Source organism: Megalobrama amblycephala, linkage group LG1 (genome assembly GCF_018812025.1).
Source record: "Megalobrama amblycephala isolate DHTTF-2021 linkage group LG1, ASM1881202v1, whole genome shotgun sequence".
NCBI lineage: Eukaryota > Metazoa > Chordata > Actinopteri > Cypriniformes > Xenocyprididae > Megalobrama > Megalobrama amblycephala.
The window spans coordinates 70638116-70657870 of NC_063044.1; the positions used below are offsets into that span (position 1 = coordinate 70638116).

At 35.9% G+C, this 19755-nt stretch overlaps 2 protein-coding genes across 4 annotated transcripts; one reads left to right on the top strand and one right to left on the bottom strand.

Moving 5' to 3' along the window:
- The first annotated feature begins 613 nt into the window (after positions 1-613).
- Positions 614-11248, top strand: LOC125246697 (tripartite motif-containing protein 16-like protein). 3 transcript variants are annotated; one of them, XR_007179950.1, is made up of 8 exons: positions 614-1283; positions 1533-1628; positions 1733-1966; positions 2046-2196; positions 6822-6881; positions 7494-9356; positions 9671-9730; positions 10132-10210. XR_007179950.1 is itself a non-coding variant. In XM_048157665.1 (6 exons), exons 1-6 carry the CDS (start codon positions 669-671, stop codon positions 10668-10670), a joined length of 1695 nt encoding a protein of 564 aa, XP_048013622.1. In that variant the 5' UTR covers positions 615-668; the 3' UTR covers positions 10671-11248. The 3 variants fall into 3 exon arrangements, 2 of the variants coding, with proteins under 2 accessions (XP_048013622.1, XP_048013614.1); XM_048157665.1 differs by lacking the exons at positions 7494-9356; positions 9671-9730 and having other exon boundaries at positions 615-1283; positions 10132-11248; XM_048157657.1 differs by lacking the exons at positions 6822-6881; positions 7494-9356 and having other exon boundaries at positions 615-1283; positions 10132-11248.
- A 6476-nt stretch (positions 11249-17724) lies between these two features.
- Positions 17725-19368, bottom strand: LOC125248401 (L-rhamnose-binding lectin CSL3-like). The gene is made up of 6 exons (XM_048160260.1): positions 19263-19368; positions 19148-19171; positions 19000-19050; positions 18729-18861; positions 18489-18598; positions 17725-18336 (listed from the first exon to the last, which is right to left on the bottom strand). Exons 1-5 carry the CDS (start codon positions 19351-19353, stop codon positions 18490-18492), a joined length of 408 nt encoding a protein of 135 aa, XP_048016217.1. The 5' UTR covers positions 19354-19368; the 3' UTR covers positions 17725-18336; position 18489.
- Between the last annotated feature and the right edge of the window lie 387 nt (positions 19369-19755).

Genomic DNA, 19755 nt, shown 5'->3' on the forward strand with positions numbered 1-19755 from the left:
TGATCTCAAAACACAGAGGAGACCAAGACAAGTGTGTCGACTTTATCCAGCCTTAATCTAAAAAAAGCTAAAATATTTAGCTGGAAACGAAAGTGCATTTCTGAGAAACTCCACATCAACACAAGCACAATTATTTATTTCCTTTTGCCGACTTGATTTTCTGCTGCTTGTCTGCATTACTGGAATATTCTTTGACCTTTTTTCCCGGACCTCATCTAACCACATTTTTAAACCCCTTCAGGGTTGATGCTTTTGCTACTTAATTTGGTTAATTTAACTGTAGGAGAGCTGATTATTTTTCCAAATACTGCTTGTTGATATTGGGAAAGTTTAATTCTTACAGAATTACAATTAGAGCGAACAAATTTGGTTTGAGTTAATCACGATCAATTTAGGGAATTTAAACCTTTCAGCTAACAAACTTTCATTCATTTAGTCACCTTTCAATCAATTAATTATGAAAACCAGTGACACATCTTTATTATGCTCACATACTGCATCAGCTATCATTAAAAAAAAAAAAAAAAACACTGTATGCCTTACAGTAAGTCACTCCCTACAGAAAAACCTGTTTCTCAAGCATGTAATCAGGAGGATATATAAACACTCCACTTCAACTGTCAAACTGCAGTGTGTATCAATCTCTGTCTGTGAGTTCATACAGCGAAATGTCAAAAGCCAGTATTTCTGTGGATCAGGATCAGTTCAGATGTCCAGTGTGTCTGGATCTACTGAAGGATCCAGTGACGATTCCCTGTGGACACAGTTACTGTATGAGCTGCATCACTGACTGCTGGAATCAGGAGGATCAGAAGAGAATCTACAGATGTCCATTATGCAAACAGACCTTCACACCAAGACCAGTTTTAGGTAAGAATGTGGTGTTTGCTGAGATGGTGGAGAAACTGAAGAAGACGAGACTCCAAGCTGCTCCTGTTCCTCCTCCTGTTCCTGCTCGTCGTCGTCATCCTCATACTGGATCTGGAAATGTTCATTGTGATTCCTGCACTGGAAGAAAACAGAAAGCAGTGAAGTCGTGTCTGGAGTGTCGAAGCTCTTACTGTCAAAATCACCTTGAACAGCATGAGAATCTCTTCAGAGGTAATAGACACAATCTGATGGACGCCACTGGACGACTGCAGGACATGATCTGTCCTCGACATGATAAAATGCGGGAAATTTACTGCCGTACTGACCAGCGGTGTATCTGTACACTGTGTTTGGTGGATGAACACAAATATCATGACACTGTATCAACTGCAGAAGCGAGGACAGAGGAACAGGTACTGCTTCATACTGGATCTCATGAGAGATGACAGTTCATGTCATTTCTCTAATTTGTCATGTGATTTTCATTTCAATCATAGAAACTGATATAATTAACTCTAAAATTGTAAATTTTTTCTATTTTCTAAGTTTTCTATTTTCTATCAAAACATAAGAGACTTCTTTCAAAAACATAAAAAAATTCTTATCCACCCCAGAGTTTTGGATGATAGTGTAGTATTAATCATATTTTTGTTTTTCTGCAGAGACATTTTGAGGAGAAACAGAGAAACATCCAGAAGATAATCCAGCAGAGAGAGAAAGATCTTCAGCAGCTGAGAGAGGCTGTGGCGTCTCATAAGGTGAGTTTGGAGAAGAAGTTTGAGTCTCAGTTTGGACTTTCCTCCAGTGCTGGAGCTCTTCTAGTCCCACTGAAGCCACTGTGTGATTGTGATGTGTGTAACAGCGCTCTGCACAGACCGCAGTGGAGGACAGTGAGAGGATCTTCACTGAGCTCATCCGCTCCATTGAGAGACGTCGCTCTGAGGTGATTCAGCTGATCAGAGATCAGGAACGAGCTGCAGTGAGTCGAGCTGAAGAACGACTGGAGCGACTGGAGCAGGAGATCAATGATCTGAGGAGGAGAGACGCTGAGATGAAGCAGCTTTCACAAACACAGGATCATGTTCATTTCCTCCAGGTAACACAGATCTTATCAAACACTGAGGACTTTAACAAGCTTCTGGAATTACAGGGAGTTTGTGTTTTTGTGTCTGTAGAGTTTTTCGTCTTTCTCTCTCTCTGGATCTACAGACGGTTTCACTGTCAGTTCTCATCTGTCCTTTGATGAAGTAGTGAAATCTGTCTCTCAACTCAGAGACAAACTGCTGCAGTTCTGCAGCGAGGAGACAGAAAAGATATCTGGAAGAGGTAAATACTAATTTATTATCAGAAAGGAGTTCTGCACCAATTATTAAATTTTAGTGTTGTCAATCAATCAAAAAATAAGAAAAAGAAAAAAGAAAATATCACAAATGTTTCTGTAATTAATCACAAATAATTGCAACATTAAACCCATTTTAATAAATATCAAATACTACAGAAACTAAATAAACTCAATGTAAAATAACCCTGCACAGTCTTCACTATATAAATTAAATATACAAACCCGATTCCAAAAAAGTTGGGACACTGTACAAATTGTGAATAAAAACAGAATGCATTATGTGCAAGTTTCAAATTTCAATATTTTATTCAGAATACAACATGTGACATATCAAATGTTTAAACTGAGAAAATGTTCATTTTAAGGGAAAAATAAGTTGATTTTAAATTTCATGGCATCAACACATTCAAAAAAGTTGGGACATGGCCATGTTTACCACTGTGTGGCATCCCCTCTTCTTTTTATAATAGTCTGCAAACGTCTGGGGACTGAGGAGACACGTTGCTCAAGTTTACTGGTAAACAGCATTGTGACAACCAGGGATCGACACGGCTGTTGTAACATTGTGTGAATAGTTTTCTCTGACCTCAGTTAAAGACATCTCCAACATCTCAGCTAGCAGGATTATTCTGTTTTTGAACCCTTTCATTAAACTCAATGCATTAACTAAAATGTGATTTCCTTTATCATGAAGCGCAATTAAAAACATAAGTAATGTTTTAACCTATGACTTTAAAAAAATGTTTTGTTGCAGAAACGAGTTATCATGACCTTTGGATAAAAAAGGAATTAGGTCATAATAGGTCTTATACATTTTACTTTTAGCATTTCATTCTATTTTCAGTGATCTCAAAACACAGAGGAGACCAAGACAAGTGTGTCACTTTATCCAGCCTTAATCTAAAAAAAGCTAAAATATTTAGCTGGAAACGAAAGTGCATTTCTGGAAACTCCCATCAACACAAGCACAATTATTTATTTCCTTTTGCCGACTTATTTTCTGCTGCTTGTCTGCATTACTGAATATTCTTTGACCTTTTTTCCCGGACCTCATCTAACCACATTTTTAAACCCCTTCAGGGTTGATCTTTTGCTCTTAATTTGGTTAATTTAACTTAGGAGAGCTATTATTTTTCCAATCTGCTTGTTGATATTGGGAAAGTTTAATTCTTACGAATTACAATTAGAGCGAACAAATTTGTTTGTTCGACTGAGGAGACACGTTGCTCAAGTTTAGGAATAGGAATGTTGTCCCATTCTTGTCTAATACAGGCTTCTAGTTGTTCAACTGTCTTAGGTCTGCTTTGTCGCATCTTCCTCTTTATGATGCGCCAAATGTTTTCTGTGGGTGAAAGATCTGGACTGCAGGCTGGCCATTTCAGTACCCGGATCCTTCTTCTACGCAGCCATGATGTTGTAATTGATGCAGTATGTGGTTTGGCATTGTCATGTTGGAAAATGCAAGGTCTTGAAAGAGACCCTGGATGGGAGAATGTTGTTCTAGACTTGGATATACCTTTCACATTGATGGTGCCTTTCCAGATGTGTAAGCTGTCCATGTCACACGCACTCATGCAACCCCATACCATCAGAGATGCAGGCTTCTGAACTGAGCACTGATAACAACTTGGGGTGTCCTTGTCCTCTTTAGTCCGGATGACATGGCATCCCAGTTTTCCAAAAAGAACTTTTGATTTGTCTGACCACAGAACAAGTTTGATTTGTCTGACCACAGAACAGTTTTCCACTTTGCCACAGTCTATTTTAAATGAGCCTTGGCCCAGAGAAAACGCCTGCGCTTCTGGATCATGTTTAGATATGGCTTCTTTTTTGACCTATAGAGTTTTAGCCGGCAACGGCGAATGGCACGGTGGATTGTGTTCACCGACAATGTTTTTTGGAAGTATTCCTGAGCCCATGTTGTGATTTCCATTACAGTAGCATTCCTGTATGTGATGCGGTGCCGTCTAAGGGCCCGAAGATCACGGGCATCCAGTATGGTTTTCCGGCCTTGACCCTTACGCACAGAGATTGTTCCAGATTCTCTGAATCTTTGGATGATATTAATTGGGGGAATTGGTGATCCTCTGCCCATCTTGACTTCTGAGAGACACTGCCAGACTGAGAGGCTCTTTTTATACCCAATCATGTTGCCAATTGACCTAATAAGTTGCAAATTGGTCCTCCAGCTGTTCCTTATATGTACATTTAACTTTTCCGGCCTCTTAGTGCTACCTGTCCCAACTTTTTTGGAATGTATAGCTCTCATGAAATTCAAAATGAGCCAATATTTGGCATGACATTTCAAAATGTCTCACTTTCAACATTTGATATGTTATCTATATTTTATTGTGAATAAAATATAAGTTTATGAGATTTGTAAATTATTGCATTCCTTTTTTATTCACAATTTGTACAGTGTCCCAACTTTTTTGGAATCGGGTTTGTAGATTAATCCTTATTAAAGCTACAAAAGTTATTCACTCAAAAACAGTAATTGATTTTTTCTTTTTCTTTTTGGGCCTGTTTACACTGGGTCACTCAATGCATTGTCTCTGATCAGATATAACTATCTGATTTGTTAAACCTGTTCCATTTACACTTAGCCATATAAATGTGTCTCCACAATCTTCAATTCCAGCACTGTATGTAAATTCAACAAAGTTTACATCATTGAAAGCATCAGATGTTTACTTATAGTTCATTTGTCTGTCGATGGTCTACGGTAGCTGCTACGGTAGCTGTTCCGTGTTTCCTGGTTTCCCTGTGTTTTTTACTGTAGGGAAACACCCAATTAATTAATCAAAAGTGTAACTAGATTACATTTTTAAGAACTGGATTAACCGTAAATGATTAAGAATCAATATTTTAATACTTTATCAATTATTCGTCCACCAATACTGTAAGGAAAAACACAGGAAGTAAAATTAGCTCAAATGAAATAATTTGTAGGGAATTATAAAGAGTTGTTTAGTTTAGGACTGAGCAACTGAGTCATCCAGCGTTCATTTGCTCGAGCCGTAATAAGCTCTTGTAGCGGATATGAATATCCAACAATCGTGAAAATACTGATTAGAGCACGGTAACTTTAAGATCGACATTTTAAGACATTAAATTTTAGAAGCACATAATACAAGACACTTTCCTTTAAAATCTACAAGAGACTTTATTTATTCTAACACAAACTAATCTAACACAAACGCACACATACATACACACATTCATTCATATGTGTTGCAGTAAGAAAGGAAATGAGACAGAAAGAGTTTTAAGAGAGAGAGAGTGAGTGATATGATGAACATAATTCCTAGCAATGCACTTCAAAGACCTGAACGAACCATGAATCATTCATTTAAATGCACCAGTTCAGTTTTAATCTGGGGTACTTGCTTTAGTCGACTTTAAATGTGAATTTCCCTCGTCGGCGTGCAGAGAAGGGTTTTCCAACTCGATGATTTGTCGCAGGGTCTTAAAGGTCCATGTTGTGTAGTCTATGGGTAGAACCCAATCACGTTTGAGCTTGCTAGAAAATTAAGGAAGTCTATTTGTCGCTGGAGTTAAAGTTGAAGCGGAAAAACTTAGAACATGAGACTTTCAGTAGAAATGAAAATTAAGTAAAAGAAAAGAAAAGTGAGTGAAAGTTGGATGGCTTGAATGAGCTGCTTGTCTGTTCTTCTTGTTACTCCATAGTTCTTGGTTCTTGTCTTTTCGTTTGTCTTCTTGACTAGTCTCTCTTGCAATATGACTATTTAAACTTTGTTGTTTGTCACACCTCAGAGGAGTTTTGGCCAATGAGATATCGTCCTGTTTCAAAAGGGTTTTTCTCTGCCCCCAATCATGAATAGGTGTTACTTCCTGTCTCTGCTTTAGCAGAGAGTGCCATTTTAACATAATTTCTATTAAATTAAATATGATACGTTTTAAACAGATTTCATTTAAGTCAGGATTTAGAAAAGGGGAAAGAATTAAATCAATTCCAAATAAGGCATACTTTCAGTCAGTCATTCAAGAGTTATCACATTTACATGAATTGTGGGTGTTCTAAGGCAAAACTGGTTACAGGTAGTACTTGTGGACACATGATGTAACATGTATGCAGTTAAAAGATGATTGATAAGTCCATTTAAAATTGTTTGGAACAATTTTGATACAGTTTTAGTTGTAGAACAGTCTTGAGTGTTTTTTTTTTTTTTTTTTCTGTGCAGTTCAGTCCCTTAGAGAAACAAAAGGGCCTGCAGTGTTTCTCTGTCTTTTGATCTGGTGAACAAAGACTCTTTATCTTCTAGGTGACCATTTGCTGTCACAAATAGCTGAGTTTGTCACTTCTCTTTCTGTCAGGAAACATGAATATCGTAAAAAGTAATAAGCATTGGTTTTCTCTGTAGATGGCTGGAGCCGGAACTTCAATTCTGAATTAGAATTATGTTTTGAAAGAATCATCTGAATTATTCATTTGTCTGGTTCGTCCACAGTTCCTACATTACATTTTTTTTTTTTAAATTAATAGTAGAAATGAATTTTTGACAGCCCTTATAAATATAAAAATGTTGTATGTTCAACTGCCTCTCAATGTCAGAATTAAACAGCAAATGTGTTTTGTTGTCCATAGTGAAAACCATCCAGGTCATTTTGGCCCCTGAATATCAGACCAGAGAGGAGTTTCTACAGTGTGAGTAACTACGAAAACACACACAAGCCTAAAATCCAGTCTAGTGGAAGAGTTTCATTTCAAATAAGTTAAAATCTGTACAATGGTGCACTTGATGAATTCATTACACAAAAGTTATTTGTGACTTGCAAAATACATTGTCAACCAGACAATAACACATCTTCAGTCATGATTTTGGACTTATTTTAATTATTTTAATTACTTAAAATGCAATTTATCATTTTAATTTTGATAGAATATATATGAAATGAAATTTAGGGTTTTACATTTTACATTAACTATATTTCATGCTTATAATACAAGTTATGTAATTTTAACATGAACAAATAACTGTATTTAAAGCATATAGGCAAAATAAATGACAGTAACACATTATTATGTTAATAAGAAGTAAAATGTTACCTCCGCCCCAATATTTAGCATAGATTTTTTTACAGCCATAAAATAAATTATTTTTGATTGGTTGAAATGGATTTATGTTTCATGGATGATTTTACCTTTTTTTTTTTGAAAAGGCCAAATTTATCATTATAAAACAATAATAGACCCACTAATGTTTTATATTGATTATGGAAGTTCATAAAAGATTGATTATGCATTTACCTCCCTCAGATTCTACTCTACTGACTCTGGACCCAAACTCAGTGAATAACAGGCTCCGTCTGTCAGGGGGAAACACAGTGATCACTGTTGCTGACACAAATCAGCGCTATCCTGATCATCCAGACAGATTTGATTGTTGGGGACAGGTGCTGTGTAGAGAGAGTGTAACTGGACGCTGTTACTGGGAGGTGGAGTGGAGTGGAGATGGGAGATCAGGAGTGGGTATATCAGTGACATATAAGAGCATCAGGAGGAAAGGAAATAGTAATGAGAGTGTATCCGGGTGTAACGATCAGTCCTGGAAATTGTTCTGCTCTCCAGACTATTGCTCATTCTGGCACAATAACATTGAGACTAAACTCCCTGTAGTGTCCAGCTGTAGAATAGGAGTGTATGTGGATCACAGCGCAGGGATTTTGTCCTTCTACAGCGTCTCAGACACAATGAGCCTCATCCACAGAGTCCAGACCACATTCACTCAGCCGCTATATGCTGTGTTTGGATTTGATATGCACTCAACAGTGAAACTGTGTCGTCTGACCAATTAAATTATATAGAGATTCTACTGATTATTTTATCATATTCACTACTATTATAACTTTTAAGTTAAATTGTACTGATTATTTTGTCATATCAAATTTTGAATCAGTATGAGTAAGATTTCATGGGTCTTATTTTAATAAATAAAAAACTTCTACACAGTGGAATGTATGATAATAAAATAAAGGTAACACTTTTTAGGGTCTTTTAACTAGTCGCTTATTAGCATGCATACTACTAGAATATTGTCTGTTTATTAGTACTTACTTATTAAACACATTCATGTCTTATTCTGCAAGACCTTATTCTACATTCTTAATCGTACCCAAAACCTAAATTTAACAACTACCTTACTATTATTAAGCAGTAATTTAGGAGTTTATTGAGGGAAAAATCAATAATAGTTTATGTGTTCCCTATACTACAGTGTTACCAAAATGAAATTTATTATCAGATGAATTTAATAATTAGCGTAGTATAATGAATGTTGAGTTTGATGTATCTCTTGTTTGACTGTCGACAAATCTCTCAATGAGATATTTTTAATAAATACAGTGGCAAGAATTGTTTTCTTGTGAAGTTTGTTAACCCCGTGATTTCTGCATTGCTCATCACATGTGGTTTGATCTTGATTTAGTCAAGCACAATATGACCAAACTAGAAAATGTTATTTTTCACATTTTTATTAAATACTTCAAGTAATCATTCACGGTGCATGGTTGAGAAAGTATGGGAGCCCTTGAATTTAGTATAAAACAAACAAACAAACAAACAAACAAACAAACAAACCTGGGTATTCCAACAAACACATTTTTGCCAATGTATATTAAAAAAGCGCCATCTTCTCCTGCATGATCATAATACACACATTTCACACTCATTTCTTTTTTGCTAACTCAGGTGTTTGTTCAAACGAAATTGTACTTGATGAGTAGATTGTTTTTGATGCTCAAATTAAATGCGTTTTGTTATTATTATAACACGTCCAGTTCTGTTTATTCTGACCCCTTTTTTATTACATGAAAAATCAATATGCATATGTGATTCATATTACATTTAATGTGGTAAATATGAGGTATCAGCAAGTTAAAATGGAAGCTCAGATCAGGTGACTACGGGAAGCAGAAAGTTTCTGACTTCACAGCCTCTTCTCTTGATTATACGTCTCTTACTTTAGCTCTCTTCTCACCGATCAGAAGCGCCTGGAAACGCCACAAATACCTTCAGATCGATGGACGGATCTTTTATCCTTATTCAAAGAGTCAAACAACAACAACAACAAACTGGATAAACTCTCGCACGGCTGTTTGTGGTGATTTCCTGCAGATACAGGTGAGTTCAGAGTACACTGGGCTTTAATATGACTGCGTTTTGCTCTTTATTGAGAGTTTGTTCAAATTTTTATGAGTTTTAGGGTCTCTTTCGTAATGTTAAGTTGTGTTAATTTCTGTTTTAATGAATCGAACAAACCGAAAGTAAACAGAAAAAATGACCATCTCATACTGAATCAGGACAACGCGTAGGCTACTTTAACTTTGGTATTCATTATTAACAAAAAATTTCAGCCCCTTTTATTAAATGCATAAAACGCTCTCGATATTTAGACAATCACACTTTTATGATAATTGAACTTTTGTTTTCCATAGTGAAAACTGTCCAGGTCATTCTGGCTCCTGAATATCAGACCAGAGAGGAGTTTCTACAATGTGAGTTACATGAAAACACACACAAGTTTAAAATCCAGTCTAGTGGGAGAATTTGACTGTTTTAATGCATTAATGAAAATAATCATAAACGAATTTTATTATTAATTAGTTGCATCTTTTTTGCAATTAGTTGCTAGTGATGGCATTTAAAAAAAACACATGTAGCACTTATAATCACATTGATGGCTCAACTGGACTGAAACGTTTCTGGTTCAGTTTCTGAACACGGAGACCGACACATATGTTGAAATATGTTGAATATATGAATCAACTCTGAATGTATGAATCAGAGTGCAAAGGTCAGAGTTCATACAGTATAAACAGATCTTTAAGAATGGGATTCATTCAGATTGATGTTTGCATGTAAAAAAAATAAACAATTATTCATTTATCTTCATTAGATTTCCACCTGTTGACTCTGGATCCAAACTCAGTGAATAATTGGCTTCGTCTGTCTGACGGAAACACAGCAATCGCTTTCGCTGATACATATCAGCCGTATCCTGATCATCCAGACAGATTTGATTGTTGGACCGAGGCGCTGTGTGTGGAGAGTGTGACTGGACGCTATTACTGGGAGGTGGAGTGGAGTGGAGATGGGAGATTAGGAGTGGATATAGCAGTAACGTATAAGAGCATCAGCAGGAAGGAAGAAGGTGTTCCGAGTGCAGCTGGACGTAATGATCAGTCCTGGTGTTTGTTCTGCTCTCCAGACTATTGCTCATTCTGGCACAATAACATTGAGACTGAACTCCCTGTAGTGTCCAGCAGTAGAATAGGAGTGTATGTGGATCACAGCGCAGGGATTTTGTCCTTCTACAGCGTCTCAGACACAATGAGCCTCATCCACAGAGTCCAGACCACATTCACTCAGCCGCTCTGTGCTGTGTTTGGATTAGAAAATGATACAACAGCAAAACTGTGTCATCTGACTTATTAACTCACACAACAGTCTCATGATGAATCATTATCAGTAAGATGTCATAGGCCTTATTTTCTAATCAGAAAAAAAAAATACTACTAAACACTTGATCACAGATATAATAAGAGTGACACTTCTCATCAGATGAGTATGGCTGTACTTGAAATGTACAGATTTAAAATGTTAAAAATAACATTTGTTTGGTATTATAATTTATTTGTAATATACGGTCTGACACTTACTTGATAACAGATGCTTTTTTGATGCTCCAACAATGTTTCAATTAATCTTTAATTTTTATAATTGCCTTTGTAATGATCATGTTCAATTAATGATTCATTGTTTGTTCAGATCAGGCCTTATGAAGTGCACATTTTGCTAGAAATCATGCTCATCATTTCACTCTCTCCTAAAACTCTTTCTTTCTGCAATGTGTATGAATGTGCGTGTAGGTGTGTGGTTTTGTGTTAGATATTAGTTTGTGTTAGAATAATTAATAAACCAACCTGACTTAAACCCAATTAAGCATCTCTGGAGAGACCTAAAAATGGCTGTCCACCAAAGTTTACCATCCAACCTGACAGAACTGGAGAGGATCCCCAAATCCAGGTGTGAAAAACTTGTTGCATCTTTCCCAAAAAGACTCATGGCTGTATTAGATCAAAAGGGTGCTTCTACTAAATACTGAGCAAAGGGTCTGAATACTTAGCACCATGTGATATTTCAGTTTTTCTTTTTTAAATAAATCTGCAAAAATGTCAACAATTCTGTGTTTTTCTGTCAATATGGGGTGCTGTGTGTACATTAATGAGGGAAAAATGAACTTAAATGATTTTAGAAAATGGCTACAATATAACAAAGAGTGAAAAATTTAAGGGGGTCTGAATACTTTCCATACCCACTGTAAAGCTGCAACTTTTCACACATGGCCCACATTTCCATACCATATCTTGTTCTTTAAGCTGCAAACCATATTTTGTTCTTCCACTACTTCAAAGCAATTTTACGTAAAACAAACATTACACAATGTCCCAGAGCATATGAGTAAAAGCATGAAAAATTAACAAGAGTTTTTCTTTCACAAACGTCACTACTAGTGCCTTCACTTCCATAGATATTATTTTGTGCTGTGTACTTTGATCTTAACACCTTTAACCTTATTATTTATTATTCTCACGTTAGGTAAAATAAGTTGAGTCTGGCCTAAATTATATGCATTAATTTGACCTCCAGTGAACTCAACCAAGTTGTCTGCATGATTTCCTTTTAAGTTTCTAGGAGTAAACCACAGTAGGATCACAGTTGTTTCATCTGGTTACAAATATTACATTTAAAAGTAGCTATCTTTGGGACAACAGACAAAAAGTGATCATAAAGACAAATCTAAAAGGAAATACATGCATATTGCCAAAGTTTAAATGTTAGAAAAAGAAATACATTTACATTTTGAGACATTTTGTCATACCAAAAGTGGACGTTTCTGTAGAATAACCCTAAAGCAGGATTTCAATTGAAATGTAATATTTGATGTGCTGCCTAAACATTTAATCTGAATTAATATTTTAATCCAAATTATTGTGTTACTCACTTGAAGTGCATTTACGGATATGACATGCAAGAAAAAAAAAAATCGTGCGCACGATTTCCTATTTAGTTCCTTCGATTTATAAATTATTTTCATGGTTTATAAATCGAGGAAACAAAGTAAATCATTTGCACATCCAGACACATCCCTCAAAGCACCTGAAATGAGTGAATCCCTGTGCTTACAAGCTTCTTGAAACAGTTGTTATTATACAATACAATGTTATTATTAAGTGTTTTGGACAGCTCGTGTTATCTCTGCAGCTGCACTGTTATTTTTTTTCAGACACGTGACATCGCTAACCTATTTTCTCCTTGCACAGATTCAGATTGACCAACAAGAAGCTCCTTTCACCAATGAGAAACCTAAAACAAACCTTGGACACGCCCATTTCTCCAAACTGCAGCGCCCCGTTTGCGTTCAGTTTCAGTCAGCGTCGAGCCTTCTGAGGTGAGGAGAGCAGCTCACGGTATTTCTCATATTTCACAACCATCAAACACACTTTATACAGTTTGTTTGAGCGATTTTGTGTGTTCGTTTACGTTGTTGTTTCTTTGTTTGGGGTGAGAACTTTTACTGAATGTCAAAAGTCAAAGTTTGAGACCTGTGAGGGGAATTGATGTGAATAGTGTTGCTGTTGTGTTGCCATTTCATTTCTATCTTTTGATTTCTAAATTTCTATCTTTCTATCTCTTTGTCAACTTAGTTAGTTACTTTACATTATTAAACTGGAACAGAGACTGCTAAATACATCGAGCCTGTAATGAGCCAGGTGAGATATTTTAAAACTGTATGTTCATATAGTTTGAGTCTGGAAACATTAAATGTTGCTTTGTGGTGCTCTTTTTTTCTCTCTTTCTAAAGTTTTTATGATCATCGTCAGTTTCTGTACAAAACTAACAAGTTAATGATAGAATTATCTTATTTAGATTATATCTAAAACTATATTTAGATTAATTTGGATATATGGTGTTGTAGAGTAGTTTATCTATCTTGTTAGTGTAGTGTTTCTGTATTATTGTTGTTTTAGGGTCATATTGTGATAAATTACAGTATTATTTTTTCAATAACTCATCTGTATAGTTTTGGCCATCATTTAGATGGTACAACAGGCTTGTAGTAAAAATAAGAAGACAATATAAGCACATAAAAAGGTATATTTTATTCAGCAAGCATGTAAACACTTCAATCATAGATGGAAAAGACTATTTACAGCTAATAGAGGCAATTTAATAAGGAATAGTAAATAGTCTTTTCCATCTATGATTGAAGTGTTTACATGCTTTCTGAATAAAATATAATACCTTTTTATGTGCTTAAAGGCCTTAAATGCTTGAACCCCTTGCAGCTTCAATTATTAATAATAATAATAATAATAATAATAATAATAAAAAAAACTTAGCAACTGATATATTTTTGATTTTGTCAGAAATGGGCTCCTTCCACTAGTTCATCATCAGTAAAGCTCCTCCCACATCAGTTTTCCAATAAATGCTGTAATATTCCCATCAGATGAGCATCAGGAAGAGCTGAAATCTGCAAAGACAGAGTTTTTTAAAGAGGACAGTGAGAACATGAGTGATCCAGAACCCTGCAGAATGAAACACACTGAAGATACTGAAGAACAAAGAGGTTGGTGTTTATTCTTCATTCATTCATGATGCTGAACAACACTCATTTTAGAAAGATTCAAAAACACTTCTGCACATTTAGATAAACAGTCAAACTATGAAATAGGTACTGATTTTTCAACAAATGTTCAGTAAAGGGAGGTCTGAGAAACATTCATCTGTCAAAATCAGTTCAAACTAAACATTATTTTAGCTGTTTAATTTTGCATATATTTTATATCTACTTCACAGTTTTTTGCAACATTGTTGGACATTTCTCAATATAGTTTACAACATTGTTTTGTTTTGTTTTGTCTTTTAGCAATAAACAGTGAACACCAAACTATTAAGTAAATGAACCTTCCAAAATGGCCGATGTGGAAGAAATGTTTTTATTAATTTTCTGCATGATTTTACTTATGCTCACAGTTGCAGATGTGTTTAGGTATGCACAGTCTTTGTATTGCTCAGAGAGTCAGGATGTAGTAATTCCTCCATGAGGGAAAGAAAACGTATATGCCAAGTCCGCTTATAGTACACAACTTTGGGCTTCTTTTTTTGGCAAGTCGTGTAAAAAAAAAAAAAAAAAAAAATCACGGGTCGCGGGTTGCGGTTTTTTGGGCTTATTTAAAAAAAAATATTGTTGCTTGTTAGGAAAATATGATAAGCAACTTTGTTTCTTTACATTTATGGTCACCGTTTTCTCCAATACATTGATTGGCTATTAGCTGTGAGTAGAAAGAGTGTCAATCAGTGCAATAATACAAGCGCTGTAATTCGTCCTCCCACATCCTGCCTCCTTCTCCCACTCATTGGAGAAAAATATCATTCAACATGCAGGCATGTAACGTTGTAAATGCAAGTAATGATAGTAGACGTAAATAGACGCACTTTACATTTTCACAAACAATGTCAGCACCAACAGAGATGGAGAGGAAACATGGACATGCAGGGAGGAAAATATATATTTGTATAATGCATTTATCATTACAGGTTATAAAATAAATAAATAAATAAATAGATACTAACAGTTGGCATGGTTTGAATTTATTTTATTATAAATATGTGGCTATATTACAGCGCTCCCTTAGTGCTTGTCTTTTTCACGGTTTGCTGTGTGTGTGTGTTCGTGTGTGTGTGTGTGTGTTCGTGTGTGTGTGTGTGTGTGTGTGTGTGTGTGTGTGTCGTGTGTGTGTGTGTGTGTGTGTGTTGTGTGTGTGTGTGTGTTCGTGTGTGTGTGTGTGTGTTCGTGTGTGTGTGTGTGTTCGTGTGTGTGTGTGTGTTCGTGTGTTCGTGTGTGTTCGTGTGTTCGTGTGTGTTCGTGTGTTCGTGTGTGTTCGTGTGTTCGTGTGTGTTCGTGTGTTCGTGTGTGTTCGTGTGTGTGTGTGTGTGTGTGTGTGTGTGTGTGTTCGTGTTCGTGTTCACTACTCACTGCTCCTAATGTGTGTGCCCTAACTTGGATGGGTTAACCACGGAGCCTTTCTGAGTCCAGAGAGAGTCGGCCCACTGGAGAGCCTTGCCTTGCAGTTGGGAGATTATGAACGCTATTTTAGCCATGTCGGTGGGGTAGAGATGCGGTTGCATCTCCAGGACCAACTCACATTGCAGGAGGAAACCGCTGCAATCCTCCGCCAATCCAGAGTAGGGCGCCGGTTTGGCCATGGGACTGGCGTGCATCATCGGTGGAGGAGTGGAAGAAGTGGATGTGGAAGCGGCAGCAGGTGAGGGTGACGGTGACAGTGGTTGTGGGGTGAGTGCTCGGCGCAAAGCGTCAACGAGCTCTTGAAATGGATCCTGTGAACTCATGCTGATATCCAGTTGGTATGGTCCGGTCTCAGAGACGGCTCGGAGGCAGATGTAAAAGCAAATACAATGTTTTATTGATATCAGCAGAGATAACGGTGAGTATATGGCAATGACAGAAGCTTAGTATGTTGATAGAAGAATTGATACTGTCCTTTTGTTGATTGTAGGATGAATATGGAGGAGCACGCTGGAGACTGGAGACTGAAGACTGGGAACACTCACACACAGTTGGAGAAGCACACGAAGACTGGAGACAGGTAAGTAGCAGATTGGAGTCCTTAAGGTAAGTACACATGGAGATGTGGTACAAACGAGACCGGACAGTGACTGTGTGTGAGTGTGGGGTTTTTTAAGGTGGAGGTGATTGCTGAGTTGATGACGTGCAGGTGGCGACGATTAGTACTCTGGTGATTGTGTGCGTGGGTATTGGAGGGAGGTGGAACCTGACGTGTCTGTGACACCTACACCCACCCCTAAACCTACACATAACCATTTTTTACAACTACACTGTTATAAATAAAAAGAATAACATACAAACAAGCGTAATCACAATAATTTATTCACTGCGAAAATGTCAAAAGTGGTACCAAAAGTAGTTCAAATGATGATGAGTTGCAGTCGCAGTCCTCTCTGGCGGTAATAGTTTTTTTATAGGGTACAGAGCAGAATTTAATTTATTAATACATCCGGCTTCTCTCCATGAAGACGTACACTCATTTGAAATGTCAATCCACTGAAACACGGCATGTCACAATCTGTGACGAAGCAGGTGAGAACCAATGAGCGTTCTATATCAGTGCCGTAAACTATAGTTGCGTCCCAAATGACATTATTCACTATGCATTTATACACTATGTACTCATCCATGTATGTCAATTGTATAAGGTTATTTTGTCATTTAACATCAGATACCCCTTCCCCCTCCGCCATGTAATTAAAGCTGCGAAAGTTGATTGCACGAAGTGTCCAACATTCCACACTTTGTTTTTTCCATTCATTTAGTGCATCATTCGGGTATTTAAAGTGCACTTTTTCTTTTTGTAATTTTCAATGTGAACGCACTACTCACACTATTTGTACTTAAATACATCATAGAATAGTGCATACGTATGCGAATTTGGGACGCACCCTATGTCTTATCGCTTCTCGAGGGCGCAACTTTCAAATTTGAATCACATTGGTGGAGGTTGAGGAGATTCCCCCTTCTGTATGTGAAGCGCTTTGAGTAACCAGAAAAGCGCTATATAAATGTAAGGAATTATTATTAATGAGCACAAGCTTTGACTGACGGTCGTGCTGAGAATGAAGATGAAAATTGATGGATAAAGGGCTGAATTTGGATCTGTTCCTTACAAACTTATGGATTCTGAAGATTTGGAGTACAGTGAACAAATAAAATGGATGTGATTTATGAATTTATGTTTTGCTTTGGTGTATCATATGGTTGTATTGTCAGTCATTGCATTGGAGAAAACGTCTTCTGTGTCGCACAGTAAACAAACTAAATATTACAAAATTGTTAAACAATTACAGAAATGTTATTCATTTTAAGATTTCAAAGTGTATTGTTTAACATTGTGTAATCCTCCGAAAAAGTCTGCAGCACCAGTCACGAACAGAAATGTTCTTTCATATTAAGTAACATTAGATGAGTAATGTTAAAATGCATTCAATAAATTTGATTAAAACATATCGCAATTGAATACAACAGATTTAAAACATTAATGCCACGATTTTAATATTAATACATGGGAATTCATTCACACTTGGATACGTAAATATGTCTATTAATTTGCCCATATAAAAAGTGATTCATTTATATACATTTTTATGTTTGAATTATTAAATTAATTAATTGATTCTTTGTTTTATTTTTAAGTGGCACTCCTGGTTCTCCATAGGTGAACATGTGTATGTAGTAGTTATATAATAGCGTTTTGGCTTTCTATTGCGCATGCACGACTTTAACTGCTACTTCCTGATGTGGCTGTAACTGGGTTATTTTTGAACATGATTTTGAAGGTATATACAGTATGTTTGTGGCTGTCAATAAAACTCAGAATAGTCAGAATAGTTTTATAGTATATTTAAAAGTTTTACGACATTCTTTACACGTTATTTATAGTGTTTTTTACAATACAAATTGTTACAAAACAGCTTTAAAGAAAATATAAAAACTGATATGAAGACAACTCTTACATTTTGTAGATTCTTCTACTAGAATCTGAGTTGTTTTCTCGCCAGATCACATGATTGTTTTCCATTAATATGATAAACATAGTCATTTAAACATTATTTCATACATTTACATAGATATAATAGTGTCTAACATTTTTATGAGAGAAAATCCCCTCAAAATCAAAAAGCCATGACATGCATTTACAAAAATAAAACATTTTACTTTGAGACATTTTGCTTCCCAATATTCACATTTGTTGACACATGATCATTAAAGCTTTCAAAAAATATATAGAAGTTGTAAAATTAGGTTTGTAAAAATTTTATTCTGAACCCCATATTTAAATGTATTGTGTATATATAATAACGATCACTTTCATTTATAACACACAAAACATACGGCTGCACAAATATTATTTACAGCTGTAAGTCACTTCCAGATATTGACAGCTGACATGGATCAGAGTTTGAAGCACTTAGTTGACAAGAAGTCTTCACAACACACCTTATAAAGTAAAAACAAAAGGGAAAAAAGATTGTTATTTATTATCATCAACATAGCTTGTATAAAGCTAAAGAATTTCAAGATTAATAATTAAATTAAACTTCAAAATGTAGGATGAAAATTGTACATAAAAAAAAAAAAAAAAGGCTTACTTCATGGCAAACATATATGAGTCACGTCCAGGTATTTATAAGTTCCAACACAAGGATCAGAGTAAAGTGAGTTTGATGCAGAAACAACACAACTCTTTTTTTTATTGCACCTGATTCATGGACAGAAAATAATAAGTACTTAAGATTAGCTTTAATGTACCGAAGACATAAGAATGACATTTTCCTTGCTCTTGTAAAATACATAAAATGAAATGTAAACATTTTATCTGTCAAACTTACTGTGAGGAAATTGTTTGGGTGACTGGTGCTCTGCAGTTCGTATTTGTGATCTGAGAAGTTGGTTTCCCATGAGCACATGTTGTGCGATCGGTCCGTCCGTAGGTGGCTCTAATAACCCTTATTGATCCCCAACCTGATATAAAGACAAAGAAAATTGTGGTCTTGAGAATTGTGGTAAAGTTTAAGAAATTCTCTTCCACTGCTTCATGACTCTCTAATTCTGTCCTGTTTAGGCACAAAAATATAACTTAAAAACTACTGAATTACTCACGACAGCTGATGCTCCCATTTTCTCCTTCACAGATCGCAAGTGCATCTATGCCTGCAGAGGGGAAACATACAAGATTATATATTACAATTACTTGAAATAAATAATGTAGTTCTGTACTTGAAAATGTTTAATCGATTGCCGTTCTTACCATGTTGGCACAGGATCAGCAGCACTGAAAATCAAAGTCACACAGAAACAAACTGAAACACTGAATTGAACAGCTGAAATCATGTCAGTTGAGTCGATTCTAAATCATTACTTACAAAGGATCCCGCTTAGCTTTAGCGTCAGCATGTTGAAGGTGTGAACCAAAGGGAAACTCAGGAATTCTCTTGAGGAGGAACATGGGAGCATGGTTTTTATAGCAGACACAGACTCTTTATCATTTGTTTACTGTAGATAACCAATGCGGAAATGGGAGTTTATAATCTCAGAAATTTCAAAACCAGCTTTATAAATTCAGATGCAGCAATACAAATAACTACAGTAAATGAGGAAATGGTGACAAATAAATGATTTATTTTGTCGATTGATAACTACTGATTGCACTAACGATTTTCATGATCATATTGCACCTTATTTTACTGCTTTGTTTTGATCATATGTTCAGTCACGTTCATGACTCAATTGAGTCCTAAAAATTTCCTGAAAAGTTTTTCCTGTTGTGGGACCACAAATAATGTTTTTGTGTTAACATTTTGGGAACATTACTAAAGACCAAGTAACTCTGAATGACATTTTATTAATGTTACTGGA

Excerpts from the sequence above, each read along its gene's own strand:
- LOC125246697 (XM_048157665.1), top strand. The coding sequence starts at position 669 with ATGTCAAAAGCCAGTATTTCTGTGGATCAGGATCAGTTCAGATGTCCA. Across the intron at positions 1,629-1,732 it reads AGGCTGTGGCGTCTCATAAG|CGCTCTGCACAGACCGCAGT; the intron begins GTGAGTTTGGAG and ends TGTGTGTAACAG. Across the intron at positions 2,197-6,821 it reads AGAAAAGATATCTGGAAGAG|TGAAAACCATCCAGGTCATT; the intron begins GTAAATACTAAT and ends TGTTGTCCATAG.
- LOC125248401 (XM_048160260.1), bottom strand. The coding sequence starts at position 19,353 with ATGCTCCCATGTTCCTCCTCAAGAGAATTCCTGAGTTTCCCTTTGGTT. Across the intron at positions 19,172-19,262 it reads AAAGCTAAGCGGGATCCTTT|TGCTGCTGATCCTGTGCCAA; the intron begins GTAAGTAATGAT and ends TTTGATTTTCAG. Across the intron at positions 18,599-18,728 it reads ACCCAAACAATTTCCTCACA|GTGCAATAAAAAAAAGAGTT; the intron begins GTAAGTTTGACA and ends TCCATGAATCAG.